Source organism: Camellia sinensis, chromosome 8, assembly GCF_055761805.1.
Source record: "Camellia sinensis isolate YWXY chromosome 8, ASM5576180v1, whole genome shotgun sequence".
Lineage (NCBI taxonomy): Eukaryota > Viridiplantae > Streptophyta > Magnoliopsida > Ericales > Theaceae > Camellia > Camellia sinensis.
In genome coordinates, this window is record NC_138968.1 from 145,325,405 (window position 1) to 145,344,980 (window position 19,576).

General features: G+C 35.7%; 2 protein-coding genes across 5 annotated transcripts; both read right to left on the reverse strand.

Annotated features, from left to right (window-relative positions):
• Positions 1-8,723: 8,723 nt before the first annotated feature.
• On the reverse strand, positions 8,724-12,088 carry LOC114262237 (reticulon-like protein B17). Of its 3 annotated transcripts, none has more exons than XM_028202589.2 (8): positions 10,969-12,088; positions 10,697-10,850; positions 10,514-10,588; positions 10,284-10,425; positions 10,115-10,184; positions 9,951-10,016; positions 9,749-9,871; positions 8,724-9,019 (listed from the first exon to the last, which is right to left on the reverse strand). In XM_028202589.2, exons 1-8 carry the CDS (start codon positions 11,477-11,479, stop codon positions 8,871-8,873), a joined length of 1,290 nt encoding a protein of 429 aa, XP_028058390.2. In that variant the 5' UTR covers positions 11,480-12,088; the 3' UTR covers positions 8,724-8,870. The 3 variants fall into 3 exon arrangements, with proteins under 3 accessions (XP_028058390.2, XP_028058389.2, XP_028058391.2); XM_028202588.2 differs by having other exon boundaries at positions 9,749-9,874; positions 10,969-11,612; XM_028202590.2 differs by lacking the exon at positions 9,951-10,016 and having other exon boundaries at positions 9,749-9,883; positions 10,969-11,612.
• Positions 12,033-19,446, reverse strand: LOC114262238 (putative aminotransferase TAT2). 2 transcript variants are annotated; one of them, XM_082883671.1, is made up of 7 exons: positions 19,022-19,446; positions 16,661-17,000; positions 16,345-16,563; positions 14,023-14,082; positions 13,422-13,577; positions 13,236-13,329; positions 12,033-12,473 (listed from the first exon to the last, which is right to left on the reverse strand). In XM_082883671.1, exons 1-7 carry the CDS (start codon positions 19,288-19,290, stop codon positions 12,355-12,357), a joined length of 1,257 nt encoding a protein of 418 aa, XP_082739797.1. In that variant the 5' UTR covers positions 19,291-19,446; the 3' UTR covers positions 12,033-12,354. The 2 variants fall into 2 exon arrangements, with proteins under 2 accessions (XP_082739797.1, XP_082739798.1); XM_082883672.1 differs by having other exon boundaries at positions 16,661-16,989; positions 19,022-19,440.
• Between the last annotated feature and the right edge of the window lie 130 nt (positions 19,447-19,576).

Sequence of the window (19,576 nt, forward strand, 5' to 3'; positions counted from 1 at the left end):
GAATGGTTGATAGAAAAGAGAATAAGATAGAGATACAAAGAGGTAGAGATACAAGATAGCGATAGAGATGGAGATAGAGATACAAGGAGATAGAAATTGAGATAGAGATACAAGATGGGGATAGAGATAGAGATACAAATAGATAAGTATAATATAATATACATTAACAGCCCCCTCTCAAACTCAAGGTGAGTAAGCATTAACCAACTTGAGTTTGGAAACTAGATCACTGAAACGACCAAGATGATGAGCCTTGGTGAAGATGTCTGCGGTCTAATCAACAGAGATAACAAAGATAAGACGAATTATGCCACTAGTAATATGTTGTCGTATGAAGTAGCAATCGATCTCAATATGCTTTGTGCGATCATGGAAGACATCATTATGGGCAATCTGAATAGCACTCTAATTATCACAATAGAGGTTAATCACAGTAGAATGAGAAACCCCCATATCAGAAAGAAGCCAACGAAGCCACACAAACTTCTGAGTAGTGTCAGCAAGAGCACGATACTCAACTTCAGTACTAGAACGAGCAACAAGAGTTTGTTTCTTACTATGCCAGGCAATGAAAGAGTCACCCAAAAAGAAGTAGAATCTTGTTGTAGAATGACGATCAGTAGGATCCCCTGCCCAATCGGCATCAGAAAATACGTACAACTATAGAGATGAGTGTGCTGAGTAGTGAAGACCATGAAACATAGTTCCTTTGAGATAGCGCAAAATCTGAACCAAAGCATCATAGTGAGAAGAGTGAGGAGCAGCCATGAACTGACTGACAATGTAAACAACATAGGCAATGTCTGGACGAGTAACCGTGAGATAAACAAGACTGCCAACTAGCTGACGATATAAGGTAGCATCAACCAACAGGTGACCATCAAGAGGTGTAAGATGAGTCTAAGGATCAATTGGGGTAGAAGCAGTATTGCAATCGGTAAAACCAGCATGAGCCAAGAGATCAAAGGCATACTTGGCCTGGGTGAGAAAGTAACCAAAAGGATCATGAGAAATTTCCAAGCCGAGGAAGTAACTAAGCAAACCTAAATCTTTCATCTCAAACTGGCGACTGAGGAACTGTGTGAGACTAGAGATACCCACTGTGTCATCCCCAGTGATGATCATATCATCAACATAGAGAAGAAGAAGGATAACACCACGCTCTATCTTGCATATAAACAAAGCAGAATCATAGGCACAGGAAAAGAATCCAAAGCCACTAATGGTAGAACTGAACTTGGCAAACCAGGCACAGAGAGCTTGTTTCAAACCATACAAAGCACGATGAAGTTTACAAACCTTGGTAGACAGAACTGAGGAACAAGGAGGAGGCTGCATATGAACTTCCTCAGTGAGATTGCCATTGAGAAAGGCGTTCTTGACATCTATCTAACAAAGACTCCAATGACAAGCAGCAGCAACGGCAAGTAGGCTGCGAACTGAAGTAAGATAAGCAACATGAGCAAATGTTTTCTCGTAATCAATCCCATATTCTTGAGTAAACCCCCGAGCAACAAGACGAGCTTTGTAACACTCAATGGAACCATCAGAGTGGGTTTTGATCTTGTAAACCCATTTGCAACTAATAACACTCTTGCTAAGTGGAAGGTCAACTACATCCCAGGTATGAGTTTTATCTAAAGCCTGCAGTTCATCACTCATAACTTGCTGCCAAAGAGGGTAAGACCAAGCCTCTCGATAGGAAGTAGGGTCACGAGAAGAAGAAGTAGTGGAACCAACAACCAAATCATGAAGAAGTACAAAATGTTCTCTTACCTAAGTAGAATGACGAAGAGGTACCTCTGGTGCAGAAGATGATGTAGTGGAATCAAGGGATGTATGAGGCTCACTGGGAGAGGGAATGATAACAAGACTAGAAGGTGGACAAGGAGCAGGTGCAGAAACTGGCTCAAGAGCAAGGAGTGGAGAAATAGGACCAGAAAGCAGAATAGAATCCTTAGGATGGGCCGGAGTCATAGTTTCTGTATCAAGCTCATCAAACAGAAGAGAGGGATCTGTAAAGAATGGTGTAGTGAGAGGAGTGGATAAATAAAACTTTGATGTAGAGGAGAACATTTTGTGTTCCTAAAATACTACATGACGAGAGACACGAAAATGACGAAAAAGAGGATCCCAACAACGATAACCTTTATGTTCAATCCCATACCCCAAGAAGCAACACAAACGAGCGCGAGGTTCTAATTTGGTACGCTCATGTGGTTGAAGAAAAACAAAACAAGCACATCCAAACACGCAAAGACTATTATAGACAGGAGGTGTGCCATACAGAAGTTCATGGTAAGGGAAGGAACACGGATGATAGTATAGACTGCTGTGAGAGCATCTTCTCTCCAAAAACGTTCAGGACAAGAAAAAGAGATTAAAAGAGCACGAACAGTGTCTAGGATATGGTGATGCTTGTGCTCAACACGACCATTTTGTTAGGAGGTACCAGGACAAGAATAATGAGAAAGTGTACCATTTTGACGAAGAAATTTCAAAAAATGAGTTTCTTTGTATTCCTGAGCATTATCAACACGAAAAATTTCGATGGTGGAGAAGAATTGAGTATTGACCATGTGAGAAAAATCATAGTGTATTTGGTGTAACTCAAAGCGAGATTTCATAAGAAATAACCAGGTAAAACGAGTGAAGTCATCGACAAATATAACAAAGTATTTAGATCCCCCCATAGTGGTATTAGGTGAAGGCCCCCAAACATTAGAGTGTATGAGATCAAAAGGTGGATGAGACATAGAGGTACTAGTAGGAAATGGCAAGGCATGCTATTTTGCAAGTTGACAAGATAGACAGTTTACTTTATCATTTGGAACATCACCTAACTGACCACTTGAAACTAGAGAGCGTAAATGACCAAAAGACACATGACCTAACCGAGAATGCCATAAAGCAAGAGGGAAACTAATAGTAGCAGAAGCAGTAGTCTCAACATTGGAAGTACTAGAGGAGGAAATGCGAAGGTGGATGAGCTCGTATAGACATCCATGTCTACGACCTATCCCAAGGGTTTGTCCCGTCTTCGGATCCTGCACAACACAACCAGTTGGAGAAAATAGAACAGTGAGGCCAAGATTACAGAGTTGACCAATAAAGATAAGATTAAGTGTAAGATTAAGGATCAGATAAGTGTGAGTAAGAGAGACATTAGAAGTAAAAATATGACCTACATGACTAACATGCATTTGAGAACCATCAGCAGTATGAATGCTAGGTAAATTAGAAGGACATGTAGTGAAAGAAAACAATGTAGGGTCAGAGGTCATATGATTACAGCAAGCCGAATCAAAATACCATGAAGAGGTACCTGGGGTAACTGAAATAGCAGTTGAAGGTGTACCAGAACTGGAAAGAACCTTTTGCATAATAGCTTCAATATCATGAACAGTGTGAGTGGAAGATACGACAGGTGCAACAACAGCAAAAGCAAACTGAATCGAAGAGTCATGTCGACTAACAGCAGATCCAGAAGAGCCACCGTAGAGAGGAGAACTATCTGAATGATCCATGAAGTGATCAAAATATAAGTCACAAAGACGGCTCAGTAATGTCGGAGTAGAACTGGTGAGTCACAAAGAGGGCCCAGTAGTGTCAGAGTAGAATTGGGTGAATCAAAGTGTCCTAATGAATCTGGAGCGTTGAAAATAGCTAGAGAGCAGCTAATTAGCCCAAAAATATCCAAAAAAAAAGGACTTGTCGATGACAAATAGTCCAAAAGATGACGTCAACAACTAGGAGATGACGTCAGTGTGCGCGGCGCACGGTAGCGACAGAGGCGTGCGCAACCGCACAATAGCAGAAACGGTGCACGCGAGTGCACAGTAGCAAGAACGGCGCATGCGCGGAGCACAACAGCAAGAACGGCATATGCGAGCGTAGGGCTAACGTCAGTTGCTGACATGAGCAAGCAACTGAAAGGTGCGTATGAGAGTGGTAGCAGAAAGCGAAGACGCGCCAAGCACAAAAACGACGCGTAAGGGCACGTGGAGGAGTTTCTGGTGATGTTATCGATGCTGTTGGAATCATAAGGAGATTCCGATCAGTTTGGTGGTAAGGAAAAAAAAAATTGGGTGAAAATAACAATGAAACAGTGCTGGAATAGAGATAATAAAGTGTATAGATGATGGAATGAATGTTATAGTGCTACTATGTACAGGACTAAGCACAAAGAGAAAATAAAAGGGCTATATGTGTAAAATCTAGAGCTCTGATACCATGTTAGAATGATTGATAGAAAAGGAAAACTGTGAATCTGTATTATATTGAATTGAATGAATGAATACAATAGGAGAAACCTGTATATATAGGCAGAAAAGAAACCTAGATAAGTATAGAAGAAGGTAGAGATACAAGGAGATACAGATACAAGATAGGGATAGAGATGGAAATAGAGATACAAATAGATAAGTATAATATAATATACATTAACACCAATGAACAATTGTGTTCAAAAATAAAAAAATAAAAACCTATGAACAATTAATTGTAACCATTTTAAATTTGAATTTGAAAGAATTTGTGTGGCCGATAGACTCACTACAGATCCTATTTTAATAATCAAAATCATTTATTTTGTAGTACTGTCGATATACATTACTCAGTAATCATAATATTTTCATTTTCTAACATAAGACATGAAAGGATTTTTGTTTCATGACATTGACAACCCTTTTATTCATACATATTTGTTTGGTTTTAGGGAAAAAGATAGCAACTGAAAATTAGGAGGAACCAGTTCCTCCTCCACTTCCACCACCTTTGGAAGAACCAGCAGAAGAATCACAAGGTTTGGTGCAGATGCACTTGCGAAGCACACCTTCACATTCACCGGATGAAAAGCCTTCTTGCTCTCAGACTGTTGCACAGTTTCGATCCAGGAAGCACATCCCTCTGTGCGAGCTGCTTGCTGCTCTGCTGTACAAAGCTTGGCTTCTGTGTTCCTCACTGTCTCTTCCCACAATTTCACAATTTACAATTACAATTACAATTACATACCAAACAAGAAGCAAAAAGGAGATAATATTACTTCTTTCTTTCATTCATTCACTCATAGCAATTGGTATAAATTACACACTTCCTCTAACAATTGGCATAAATTAGAAGTGGCAAATGGGTTGGTTTGAACATGTCAAAACGGGGGCTATGTATTAAAAATAATTCAACCCAAATCCGTCATGTAAATTGTAATTAACCATTTTGAGTTGGTGGGGTTGGTTGAATTGTATATAAGGGTTGAATAAATGAACTCGATCACCTATCTGTTAATTTTATTTAATTTTTTTTCTAATAAATGGTTGCGGTGGTTATATTAAGACAGTGGCAGCAGTGGTAGTGGTGGAATAATGGTAGCGGTGGTGTAGTGATAGACAAAAAAATGTCATATTTTGTCAAGAAGAAAAATGTCACTGTGCTACTATGTGAAACTTTAAATAAATAAAATAAAATAAAAAACACTAACAAGCAGGCAACAGGAAAAGCAACACAAGTCTAAAGAACCTCTCGTCCATATTTTTGCTCCAAATTTGTTCTCAAGCTCTTTTTTACCTCTGGATTTGTTAGTTAGAAGATGACGGATGGGATGTTAATTAACAACATAAAAATCTGGTTTTTATATAAGTAATGTGGAAGCCTTCGAGAAAAGCTAAGTATACAAAAATGATGCACAAAATCAGTCACAGATAAAACATAAAGGATGGGTTCTACTTGTGTTAGACGCACATGTAAAATCCACCTGTTATGTCTTGTCTATGATTGTTAAGTGTTGTTTACCCATAAATTCATTGTTTTTAATACTTTTGTCCTTAAAATAAATGAAGTTATTAGCGAACCCTCCACCTTCTTGTTCTTGATTGGATTGGTTTGATGGCACAAAGATTATATATACTATACTTCTCTAAAAAAAGATATCAAATAGATAACTATGAATTTAATGTTAGATCTTAATTTTGAAATTTTTGATTTCCTTTCATTTGATTTTAATTCAACCATTCTTAAATATTATAGAACAGAAGATAGCTAAAAAATATTTACAAAGAATGTCAACACACTAGAAGAGAAGAAAACAAAAAGGCTTTAATATTTCAAAAAGTATAAAATGAAACACAAGTTTTTTTTTTCCCCTTTTGATGCCTGTAATACTATAAATTTGCCTTTAGTTTTATCAATTTGAAATAAATGGTTTAGTATTAATAATTTTATGAATATAGCATTCAATTCAATATAATATTGTAGATTTTGGTATCTTTCTTCTTTACTCTTTCTCAAGACTCTTCGAGGGTATTTTTGCATGATAATTGTTTGTGAGACGAAGAGATTATACATATCGGGAGATTAGTTAAGTCATTGACACTTATGTGAGCAAAGAAAAAAAAATGTATTTATCAATCACATTGGTGCCAAGTTAATTTATCAATTCATCTCTAATTTATCAAATCCCAAAAGTGCAAAAACCGATTTCAATAAGCCCACACCACCATCACCAAATTTCATTCAGATCAAAATGTGAAAATTCATTAAGACCAACAGTGAAAATTTATGTATTTGTAAAATAAATAAATAAATTTATATGAATGCACCAGAATTTTAATTTCAATTCTTTTGTCGAATTTTTAGAAAGAACATAATCATTCACCCCACGTAACAAAATTTGTAGAGTTACATTGTGAAGGTTAACCCCATAATTCCATTCGTACAAATTCAACTTTCAAGAACTTAATTTCATTTTTGAGAAAAATAAAAGAAGGTAAGAGTTACATTTGGGCAATTAGTTGCAAAAAAGAGTTTATTTACAGTAGTAGTAACTACTATAGAAGTGTTACTACTCCTTATCAGATCCTTGTTCTACAACAACCAGTGGCGTGACTAGAAAATTTCTTTAGTTGTGTCATTTAATCAATTATTATCGATATCATTTAAGTTATATTATATTATAAATATATTTAATAAATATAATCAAGGTAGAGAAAGCAAAATCCGTCCCCACTGCACTTCCTCATTGAAGCAAGAAAAACCTATGCGAAGTGAGGCCGGGGACGCTGGGGTGGAGCAAAATGGAGGGAAATGACCATCCCTAATTTGGCCAAATAAAATCTCCCCTATATATAGGCAACCTTGCCCTCCATAGGAATAATCTAGAATAGTAGAATGTACAATTAATATGGTGTGGTATGTGACATTAAAAAAAATAATATAAATATAAATTCTCTTGGAGCGTTCCACAACCTTTCTAACCTTTCTATACAAGTTTCAGAATTGTGTACAATATTCTTACAGTTCTAAAATCTTTCATTAACTTCTAATATTTCAACCCTCCTCTGGTGGAGATTTTGTATAGGTAGTGACAGTCAGAAAATTTCTTCAGTGATGTTATTTAATCAGTTATTAGCAAGGTCATTACATCATATTTTTAATTCTAAAATGCTTATCAAAATAAATATACTAAAATATCATATATAATATTAGAGTAATGCTAGATTTCATGAAAAACATATCAAGAAAGATTCATGAAACTTTAAATATAATCTAGTATGGTAGATAACAAAACAGGAAAAACGGCTTACTTTAATGTAAGTATGTTTTAATTTTGAAGTCTTAATTTGTAAATAATATAAATTTAGCTTTGTCTTATAATGCTATATAATTGATAGATTGTAACTTAGTATATGTGATTGCATAACATATAATAAAACACCACAAATTAATCCGAAGAATTTTCATGAAACTTTCCTAGTATGTCTTTCAAGAAACTTAGCATTACTCATAAGAATAGAGAAACTAGTTAAATTACACAAAAATATTTGGGTATAGAGTAACATACTATTTCTTCAATAAAATTAAAGACAATGAGATTGCGATATTCAATGAATCAAATAGAGAGAAAACACAAAATGATTGTTCTTGAGAAAATAAATAAGTAAATGTCTTTGTAAGCAATTAAGAATTGTATGCTTTAAAACAAATCTGTTTTTCTTTCTTTCTTTCTTTTTTTTAATTTATTTTTATAAACTCTATCTATACATAAAATTTATTCAAAAAAAAACAAAATCAAAAAAATGCTGTTATAAATAAGGGTAAATTACACTCCCTCAAGTTTCCTAAAAATACTGATTGCACCTTGTCAAATACCTCCTTGTCAAAAAAATTTATTTAACAAAATTAATGGAAAAATGAAATTCCTATGATATAATTTTCAAAACCACAGAGGGTAATTCGTATTTTAAACAAAGAGATGTATTTTTAATATAAATAAAAAGGCATCTTCATGAGTGTGTTTTTATTTAAAGTGAAAGGTCCACATTAAAAGAAAATGAGTGAGAGCACTAATTAGTACTATCTCTAATGATGTGGCAGTGGGCCCCACCAGGAATGATTTGATGTTTTGGCCTTGGTGTTGTATTTTTTTTCTTTTTTTATTGAGTGCCATGTCATATTAGTGGTCTTTTTAGAGCTCCAAAATTAGTGATCTCTATCATTGTTGACATTAAATTACATCATATATTATACAGAAATTATGTATGAATCTTTTTATTTTTATACCATTATTCCAAAAAAAAAATGATATTTAACCATTAATAGTTGTTGTAATGATATCCATATAACTCTCATTCATATTCATATTTAACCATTAATAGTTATGCGTGTTAAACAAAAAAAAATGTTATAACAATAACAATATGATAAATAAAACATGATGTAAAAAAATGGTTAGTTCAAAAAAACATTATATAGAATTAATTATTTTTTTAAACATTTTTTTTTTTTTTTTGGAACAATTTTAATAGTATCAATTTATAAAAACCTCTCAAAAATTTTATATAATACTACATAAAAAATAAACAAATAAATAAATAAAATCAAAGTTCGCCCATGACCACAACTAATGCTTGCTGCTCTTGCTCTTGCTCTTGCTTTTGTTCTTGCTCTCCTTCTGCTTCCCCTTCTTCTGACACTTTTGCTTGCGAATGTTGTCTATAGTGTCGAAGAATTACCACAAATATAAACGCTGCATGAAACCAACACAACGGTAAAATATTAGAAACCTATTGGCACGTTGGGATCTCAACATGAGAGAACTTACTTGAAGGGTCTATAGAGTCCATCATAGGTCCCATTTCGATTATTCAAACCGTTCGGACTCATTGAGTAGAATATTTATGCAAAAAATAAAGATGATCGGATATCGATAGCTATATGTTTGAATCAAATTTATATTACAAAAAATGAATGGTTATTCTTGAAATTATATTTATCGTCTATTTTTTTAAAAACAAATATGATTCTAATATATAGCTCTACTGATATCATCTTTGATTTTTTTTATGGATATTCAACGAATCTAAAAAAGTGGATGGTTCGAATCATTGAAATTAATTTCAAAATAAGTCTACCAAACCCAAACACTCTCAAAGGTTGTTGAGATCCAACTTGAGAAAAACTAAATCCTATTCAAAAATTAAATTATTGCACTATGGCTGTCATTAAATAAAGATATCAATATGGCCTTATGCTTCTATACCAGTATTAAACTTATTTCATCGGCATAGTTAGTCCAAAAAAGAAAAAAGGAGACAAAAAAAATCCAACCTCATGTAAATATGTCTGTTTGTTTGTGTTTTCAGACTACACAGGCATACCTTATCCTACCCTTAGAACCCATTTTTATTTGGAATTCAAGTTTGTATTTTGTTAGAATTCAAGTAATAACAATTTTATCATAATTAGTAAAAATTACCTGCAAACAAGCGTGTTCTAAAGGCGGTCAGATTCCAAAAGGCTGTGGCTGCTGACGCTGCCACGATCTTCTTGTGAGAACAAGCCCCCCATGTTTCCAACACGCTCCTTTTCAAGCACTCAACTGCTAAACAATCTTCCTTCAGTAAAGGCAGAATGAATTCAGACCAAATACAAATTGTATGAACCAATGTTTGTATTACCTTTGCTGTTAATTTGAACACTATAACAGGAGTATAGTTTTGGGCCAGTAAAGCTAATAAAAAACCCTGCCCCAGTTTTGCTCAAATTAGTACCAAAATTTTCACATCTAATGATAAATAATCAGAGTTCAATGTGGGGTTTTGGGTGCAGAATAGAATATTACCAAGTGCACAAAGCCTCTTTAGGGTCATGAGATGGCCATACTCAGCTCCAATAAGCAGAAATGGAGCAACCTAGTACCCAGAAAAAAGGTTGAATTTGAGTACCCATTTCAGTAATTTAAAAGATTGGATTGTAAAGAAAGGCAATAATAAGCTTATGATAATACACACTTTGAGGGTCATGATTGGTTCCCCTGAAAATATCTCTCTAGTTTTTGAAATTGCAAGGTTTGCTGTTGGAAGTATCACTCTAGCCGCTCGCAATATGTCATTTTCTTTCAGCTTGTATGTGCGCTTATTTTCAACATTACCTCTGTCAATTGATCATACAAGAAAACTTATCAAACAGAGAAAGGTAGATAGAAAACAATATCAAATATGTGAAAATGGGGGAGATTTACCTTTGACAGATTGAATTGGAGAAGAATGATAGGCCCAAAAACAGGAGGCCCAATTGAGATATGAAAGAGAAGATGCTACAAACACATTATTGGGAAACTTTTAGACATTATAAAGATCAAATCAAAGCTTAATTTGAGAGAGAGAGAGAGAGAGAGAGAGAGAGAGAGAGAGAGATTGGATACCTAAAGCTGATTCCTCTTGCAAAACAAGAAGATAGGAAACAGAGTGAACCAAATCCAAACCAAAGGGTTGATTTTGCAACATCATTCCACAAAATCAGATCAGTTATCAGCTGTCCAATTCGATCCAGATTATACAGATCGTCATCATTTGTTTCTAAAGTCCAAAAATCAACAACCAAACGAGCACAAATCAATCAAATCAAGCTTGAACTTCAAAAACAAAACAAAATTGATCAAATGAATCAATAATTAATAACACAACTGAAACATACTTGGAGATGGAACTGAAGGCACCAAACTGAGCTTATCTTTCTTAGACCGACCACTATGCCTTCTCTTTTTTACCTTACCCATCTCTTCCACCATACCCAAATCCCTCTCCTCTCGAATCTCAGGCTCCAGCCGCCTCCGTGACCTCCTACCATTCCTAGGCGAAGCACAACCCAATAAACCCATAGACCCATTTCGATTCTTGCATCGCCGGCGCAACCCATTTGGCTCAACAGGCTCTTCAGCCATGTCAAGCTTCTCCACCAAACGGGTCTTCGATCTTCGGAGAGGGGAAGGCGAAAGGAGCAGAAGCTCGTGCATAGGGACAGGATTCTGAGGCCTAGGAGAGGGCAATGATGGAGTGGTGATCTTCGGTGAACAAGGGACTAAATCAACAGAGAGGCGAGGCGTGTCTTCGATTTTGCGGTCGAAATGGGTGAGCCGAGCGAGGCGAGAGGCCGATTTGATTCGAATTCGGGGCTCAGATCGATGAGAAGGAGGTGTTGAATCCATTGATGAGATGTTTCTGTGCTTAAGATTTGCGATTGCGAGTTTGTTGTTTGTTTGGTTTTGAGTGAGAGAGACAGAAGAAGAGGAGAGAACAGAGAGGGTTTTGAGGGGTTATGGGTTTAAGAGCCGTTGGAGTGAGAGAGTGACTGGTTTTGATTTTTTGAATTTTTGTAGAGCGAAAATAGTGGGTCCGTGATTTTCAACGGTAAGAAAACGAAAGGATAATCCGTTGGGTGCGGTGTTTGTAGCTTTCAGTGGGGGTCCATGTTTTGGCCCTCCATCGTATGGTCCTCATGCCATCTATGATCACAGTCATTCTGGTACCGTTGATCACTATTGATCGAATGTGGCGATCATGTGATTTTGTGCAATTGATCTTATTTACTATAATTTAGTCACACAGGCATTTACTACAAACAAAATATAACAATTTATCTCGTCTTTACAAACTAATGTAACAGTTATCATATTAATAAATTAAATTTCATTTTTGCATTTCAAAATTTTATTTTTGTATATCACATCAATTTATACAAAAAATAATATTTATATATTATTTCTCTCCGAATGAAATGAGCCATATTGGATAAATAATAATCTGGTGCACAAAAATCCGATACATGAGTTGTAAGATCAAATTATTCATATAATTTCCATCCATCTATTAAAAAAAAAATTGTTTATACAGTTCCGACATTTTTTTTCAAACGCTTCTGTAGCAATTGCTTCTGCTACGTCAAGTCAATGGAGCTGATTAACAAAGTTATCTAAATCCAATACAGTTCAATTCATAAGCAGGAACTTCAGACACAGTACGTGTGCATTTGTTAATCCAGCATGAGTTCGTAGTTCTTTGATCCATCAAAAACTCAAAATTATTAATCCTTCTTTGCATGCCTCAAGCAGAAGGCATTTATCCTACCAAGGCCGTCTTCGAGAGATGATGGCTCAGTGGCAAAAGTAATCCGGAGCCAGTTCTTCAGTCCAAGGGCTACTCCTGCACAAAGGTGTAACAAACAAGGTCAATGCAAATCCAGAAAGAAGCTTACTCTCAACATAATGGAAGTTCTAGGCACAAGGTTCGCATCCCTTGCAATATAATGACTATATTATTAATCTCTCTCTCTCTCTCTCTCTCTCTCTCTCTCTCCAAATTGTGATCAAGACATTGGCAAATTTAAATGTAAGACATCAAGTATATGAGGTGTGTATTTTCAAGATCATGCTTGTGAGAACAAAAAAGTGCAGAAACACACAAGGGTCCATTTGGATAGTTGTGGATTTCAAATCAAAGGATTTGAGCGTCAATGGATAGAAAAACAACAGAACAAGATAAATTGGGATAGAAGATATATAAATTTTAGTAGGATCCTTATAGCTATAAAGAGAATACTTAACATGATTTCAAATAATTAGTTTTATATGAGTATTTCAAATCTATCATGATAAGGCCATTTAACTCAATCTTGGAATTCATAAATAAATTACCATATATATAAATTTGAGTTATTGTCATTGAATGATTTGATCAAATCCCTTTATTTGAAATCCACATCTATCTAAATGGACCCTAAAGGTTCTTAAAATTCATATGCTGAAAAGAGAGAAAATAAATAAATAAATAAGACAAATAAAACATGTAGGCATCAGTAAACAATATGGCCAAAAAACCTCCACAGTTATGAGGGGATTCTTCAAGAAGGCAAAAAACTACTATAAGAAATTCAATCTCTTTTTTTTTTTTCGTTTCTTTCCTCACCTGGAAGAACAATCACAGATTCCTCTTTAGCAAGTTTGCCACAGAACTCCATATCATCATTAATTCCTTCCAACAATGACAAGTTTAGCTTAACCTGCAGTGAAGCAGTCACCGAACTTGTAAGGGTCTTCAACTCCTTATGTTTTCAAAAAACAAAAAGAGTCTCCAATTTTTCCACATGCTAACCATTACAAACATGGATCCTTCTGCTTTGTGTGGGCAAGTAATGCAAGGAATCTCCTCGAGTTTATCATAACAAAAATCTGCAGCTTCTCTTAGTACATTGAGAGTCTTCAGAAAGAAGTCTTCGGTTGTATTTGCCAAAAAGTGAGGAATGGCCCCCTGATACATCAACCACGTAATTATTTCTCTACTACTAGTTATAAAAGCAAGATATTATTTATGGATCTCAAAGCAAAGATATGAAAACACAATATTTAGTACATCAATCCAGACCGCTAAATCGGGAGTGACTGTGTGCCAACTAACTTACTTCAGCAGTGTGAACTCTGTAACACTATATAAGATTTTTAAGTCATTAGAACCCGTAGTATGTTAGCTCCACTAATAAGATCTATGAGCTAACTCATAACTACAACTCACATGTGATATTTTATCTCCTGCTTTTCCAAAGGTAGAACTTGAAGATTCGATCTATCTGAATCACTCCCGTGTTAATTTTCACTAAATCAAATTTGTTATTAATGCTATAATACTAACAGCTAGGAGAAGTATTGCATTGTTCACAGTTACATATGGCCTTAAGCAGCATCTCGGATTTGCATACCTGAATGAAGGTTGCAGGACCGGAGGTAACATTGAGACAGGCCTTAATGCGATCAACAATCTGAGACAACAAAACATATACTACATGATCACAATGGGATACAGTACAATCAGCGTAATAAATATGTAAGGCAGACATTGTTGGGTCTGTGGACCCTGATAAGTATTGTTCACTCAACATTGGGTCCAATGGGGGGTATGGGGGGAGTCCAGAAGGTTTGGGTACTTTAGTAATGTCCCTGTTGCTTCTGCATTGCCCTAATCTATACTTATAAATAGATAAAGGGGTTGTGTCTTTTACGTTAAGAGTTGTATTGTTTTCTGATCATAGTAAAAACCAGAACAGCTGTGGACGTAGCCCTATTCTGAGGTGAACCGCGTAAATCCTTGTGTTCTTGTGTGTGTATGATTTGTTTGATTCGTTTTATCTTTCTTATTTGTTATTTCATGTCTCACCGATCCTAGTTATGAAGAGTTAATTTCTAACAGACATGTCCTTGTAAGTATGCATAATCTACAAAAAGTGTAATTAAAGTTGAAAACTAGTTCTTCGAAATGGTAATGCTATATATTTGGAAAATATATGTTACCTCCACCATTTTTTGTTTTGGTTCTTGTCTCCCTCCCACCTCCCATTTGTCATCTCCTCAAGAGGCAATTACTTGGGAATAGTCAATATGATTCATGGAATGAATATTCATTTTACTTTCATGGAGAATTCCTTTTTTCCGTTTTCTCTTTATTTTTCTGTTGTAGTTGTTGAAATTTCAACCATCATCTCATCTAAAAGCTTAAGCTATTAGAGGAATAACTTTATTACTTATATCCTCAATACGACCTCTCAAGCCTGGCTAGATTATTCTCCATAAGCAGGCCAAACAAGTGCAAGTATTATATTCTATGAAGCACGGACACGGACATCGACATCGACACAGGACACGGCGATTTCAAAAAAATGAACACACAGACAACAAGGGATACAACAAATTTTTTTTATTATTATATATATTTGCTACATAAATTAATATTATATTACCAAACATTCAAAATTAATAAATATATATATAAATCACTATATTAATATTTATAAAGGTAAAAAAATTAAATAAAAAAATTAAAAAATATATTAGAATAATATAAATATAGAAAAAGATAGGAGTGTAAAGAAAAAAAATTAAATGGAAAGATATAAAATATATAAATATAAAAATAAAATAAAAAAGTGATAGACAAAGATCAGAAATGATAAAAAATAAAAAAAGGAAGGGAGAAGAGATACACGAAAGGTGATAGAGACACGAGAGAGAGAGAGAGAGAGAGAGAGAGAGAGAGAGAGAGAGAGAGAGAGAGAGAGAGAGAGAATCGATTGATGGATGGAGAGGCGAGAGAGAGAGACGATCAATCAAGAGGCGAGAGATAGACTTACCCAACTGAGGTCACGAAGCTGCATGTCCAACGAACCAATTAACCAACTTCTTCTTTCTCTTTTTCTTTTCTGAATTTTTTATTTAGGACTTTGATTTGTAAACTCCTTTTGTGTAATGACGTTTCCCCGGTGTGTCCCCAACGTGTCCCACACCGAAAAAAAAAGCAAAGAAAAAAAGAAGGGACACGGCAAATGGCGTGTCCCATACGTGTCCATGGCATGTCCACGGCATGTCCCTGTGTTCAACACCGCAACAGCACCTATTCCAACGTGTCCATGCTTCATAAATTATATTTACCTAGAACACGGTGAGTTTGAACTTAGGATCCATTACATGCTCTGTTACCATATTGAATTATTGACCATCACATCATCTATAAGCTTAAGTTTTTTTGGATTGGTGGTCAACAATCCAACAATGGCAAGTAAAATGAGTTCACATAATCACTCTCTTCGTTTTTCACGGGATATCTAAGGGATGAATTCACATAATCACTCTCTTTGTTTTTCATGGGATATCTAAGGGACTAATGTCTAAAAAAACAATAGTTTGATCTAACTCTTTCAGCATTTTATAATAAATAAATATAAAAAAAAAAAATCGGTCCATTGGAGGTCCCTTAGCCTGGGTGAGATGCACTTGAGACCTCCTAGTGAGGGGTTTTGACCAACTAGGCTAGCCCAAGTCGGTTAAAAATACTTTTATTGTTTGCCAAAGGTAGGATGTTAGCAGGTTAGGTTAATTATTACTACAAATGGGCATTCAATGCTTCTTTACAAGCTCAAACCCCGAACCTCCCCTTGCAACCACTTGACCTAACCTCAGGTTCAGTTAATAAATAACTTTATAGCATATAAATTATAAAAGGGAAACAAAAAAGTGTGAAGAGAGGAAACCCCAGATTTTTTAAGGACGCCATTGGGATCACTTGTCACTATCCAACCTAGGCGCCAACCAGGAACAATCCATCTCTTTGATATAGACCCAAGTGTAACAATGGGGACAGTTGATGCGAACACTCCCATTGGCACAAATTGGGTGTTTCCAAAAGCTAGATGGCCATAAACTTCATCTGCAATCACTAAAATCCCAAGTTCTCTTGCAGTCTCTGCAACCTAAAAAAAAAATTGTCACACTAACAACCACTAACTTCAAAACCATAGCAACAATTACTAGTTACATTCTTCATTCCCCCAAAAAAATATATTCTACCTTTTGTAAATGCTCATATGTGAAAACATTGCAACAGGGATTGCCTGGATTGATTATAACCATGGCAACAGTTTTGTCATTTGCAAGAGCTCTTAAACCATCAAGATCAACCTCCCAACCCTTTTCTGGAAGAAGATCAAAGTGGCGGACTTCAAGATGGCTAAGTGTAGCATGAGCTTCATACATTGGATACCCTGGTTTAGGAAGTAACATATTTGCACCAGGGTATGCAAGGGATGGCAATATGATTTGAATTGCATGCTTGGTGCCAACAGTAAGATAAACATCATCCGGTGATAATTTATATGGAAGATCACGAGAGAGATATTCTGCAACAGACCTAGTATAAACATGAAACAAGTACACATATTTAACAAGTAAAATCTAATAAACTACAGATCATGAATGAGCTTATTATGTTTACGTCTTGTAGTTGAACACAAGAAGTACAACCCACCTCAATTATTAAACCATGAAAACAGTAGAATAAGGAAGAACAGGATACAAAAAATTAAGCAATGATCAATCAGAACAAAGAGCAGATCAGCCAAGTGCCTAAATGCAAGAATGCATCAAAGAGGAGTACACCCTCAGCAAGAACGCTGCCAGGGCTGTAATAGCATTAAATTTCTTGTATCATGGCATTTGTAATAGCTAAACAATAATCTATGTCACACCAAGCATGAAAGAAATGTCATTGGTTTGATGGTTAAGAGAAAAGAAGGGGGACTGCTTTATACCATCTTTAGCATCTTTGCTTAGTACAAATATTAAGAGGCTCATCATGGAAGGAAGAAAGAATAATAATAATTTGTGACAGATTAGCGAACATGGCTGTCAATGGTTTGAGTAAAATCACATGGGCTTCACAAGGTCCATTAGTAGATCATCTAGAAGGCCCTGCTTTTAGGTGTGGGGAGCCAGTTAGTTAGACACTAGAATCTCTGTCAGCACCGGCCAGGTCACCTCCCTCATAGAGAAAACATATGTTCATTTCATCCTTGGACTTGATTAGCAGCAGAATCTCACGAGGACTAAAATTCTAGATCCTAGAAGAAGTAAAATAACTCAGCAGTTGACCATGGAATTTTGAATTTCTTTTCGATAATCCAGGGTATCTCCCATCCAACCCAGCCTAATTGGACAGAAGTTACATCGTATCTGGACAGCGAGAACTAATCCCTGGAAGCCCTGAAGTTAATAACCGGGCAAACTTGAGAGACTCAAACACAAAACCTTGGATTTTATCCTCAAGTCTTTACCGCTTAGCCAATCCCTTGGGATTTGAATTTTGACTTCTGGTAAGAACAAAAGTCAAAGAATGCCTCTAACATAATGTTTGACATCCCACTCAAATAACTGTACTTAACAGAATGATGCTCATCTAGAAACCATCAGAATTCCTATTGATTGCTGGCAAGAATGGACAGCACAGGGCACCATCATCCCAATGTATGATTTTCCATTCAATCAAATTTCTTCTTTTTCGATAAGTAATTTCCATTCATACAAATTTCCTTGGAAAAAGAAGCCCTATTTGTATCCCCATTTGGTGATCTGATGAAAGGTCACTAACTTAATGGGCTCTCTGCCTAGTTCTCCCCTACCAATGTGTATGTTAGCAACCAGGATAGACTAGATACAAATACAATCCTTACCCTTCCCTCTCTTCATTCTTCTCTCTCTCTCTCTCTCTCTCAACCTTTCCCCTCAACCCCCTCCCACCACCAACCTTTCCCCTCAACCCCTTCCACCACTAGAAAATTAAAGAAGTGTCTTTTTTTTTTTTTTTTCCAGCTGAGTAAAAATTCACGGTGATACCACCAACCAACAAAAAGCTTACATATGACGAGTGAACCCCACTTTCAATAAATAGCTACATACATTGCCACATATACATGGTATGGTAAATGGTAAGAAGGGATTGGATGGTGATAAGGATGACCTGGTATCACTGTTACACTCAACTTTTCTTTTTCTTTTTCTTTTTTTTCCTCCGTTCTTTCAATTTTGTTAAATTTAAAAATCTCACAAAATTTAGCTATTATCTAATAGGTGTTTAGTAAAATGTTTAAAAAAAACGACTTTTGTTTGGGGGTTTTGTGTACTCCCATAATTTTTATTCTTAAAAAGTAATTTTGATGGTATTATAATAAATAAACAGAAAATTGAAGTGAATCATAATGTCGATAAATGAAAAGGAAGCACAAGCATAGAAACAAAATTTTGCAAAAAAAATCAAAATATTGTATGTATGATAAGCAAATATTGAAAAGCAATGAAAAAGAAACACAAGCATTAAATAACAATAATAATAATAATAATTAGGTTTCATATATATAGTATAATTTTGATTTTTACCTCCTGGCGGGAAGAATACCGACATTTGGGGCATAAGAGTTGAATTGAGCAGATCGAACAGCTTCAACAATGGCGTCTTCGGCAATGGGAGTGGTCAGAAAGCAGCGCGAGGCGGAGGGGTCGCCGTGGCCGAGGCGAATAACTGGCCTGTTATCATCTTCACTGAGATTCTTCGACACAACGCCTTTGATGGTGAACGCCGATGCTTTGATCAGCTCTTCGCTTCCCTTGAAACGCCACTTTGTCGATTGTTCCTCCTCCTCCTCCATTTTCCACTTCTTCTTCTTCTACTGGTGGAGCTGTACTGTACTAGTTGAAAATTTTTAGGGCTTTTTTGGAGTGGCCAAACAGGGAGACTAGTTCCAAAAACAGTATGGCCATGGTTGACACAGTGGAGTGGAGTATCTTTGAATAAAAAATATTTTGAGACCCTGATTACCAAATAAAAATTGAAAAATGCTTGGGAGCGCACCCACTAATTAGGTGGCAGTGGGCCTCGCTGTGAATGATGTGATATTTTGATCTTGGAATTATAATTTTTTTTTATTTTTTTAA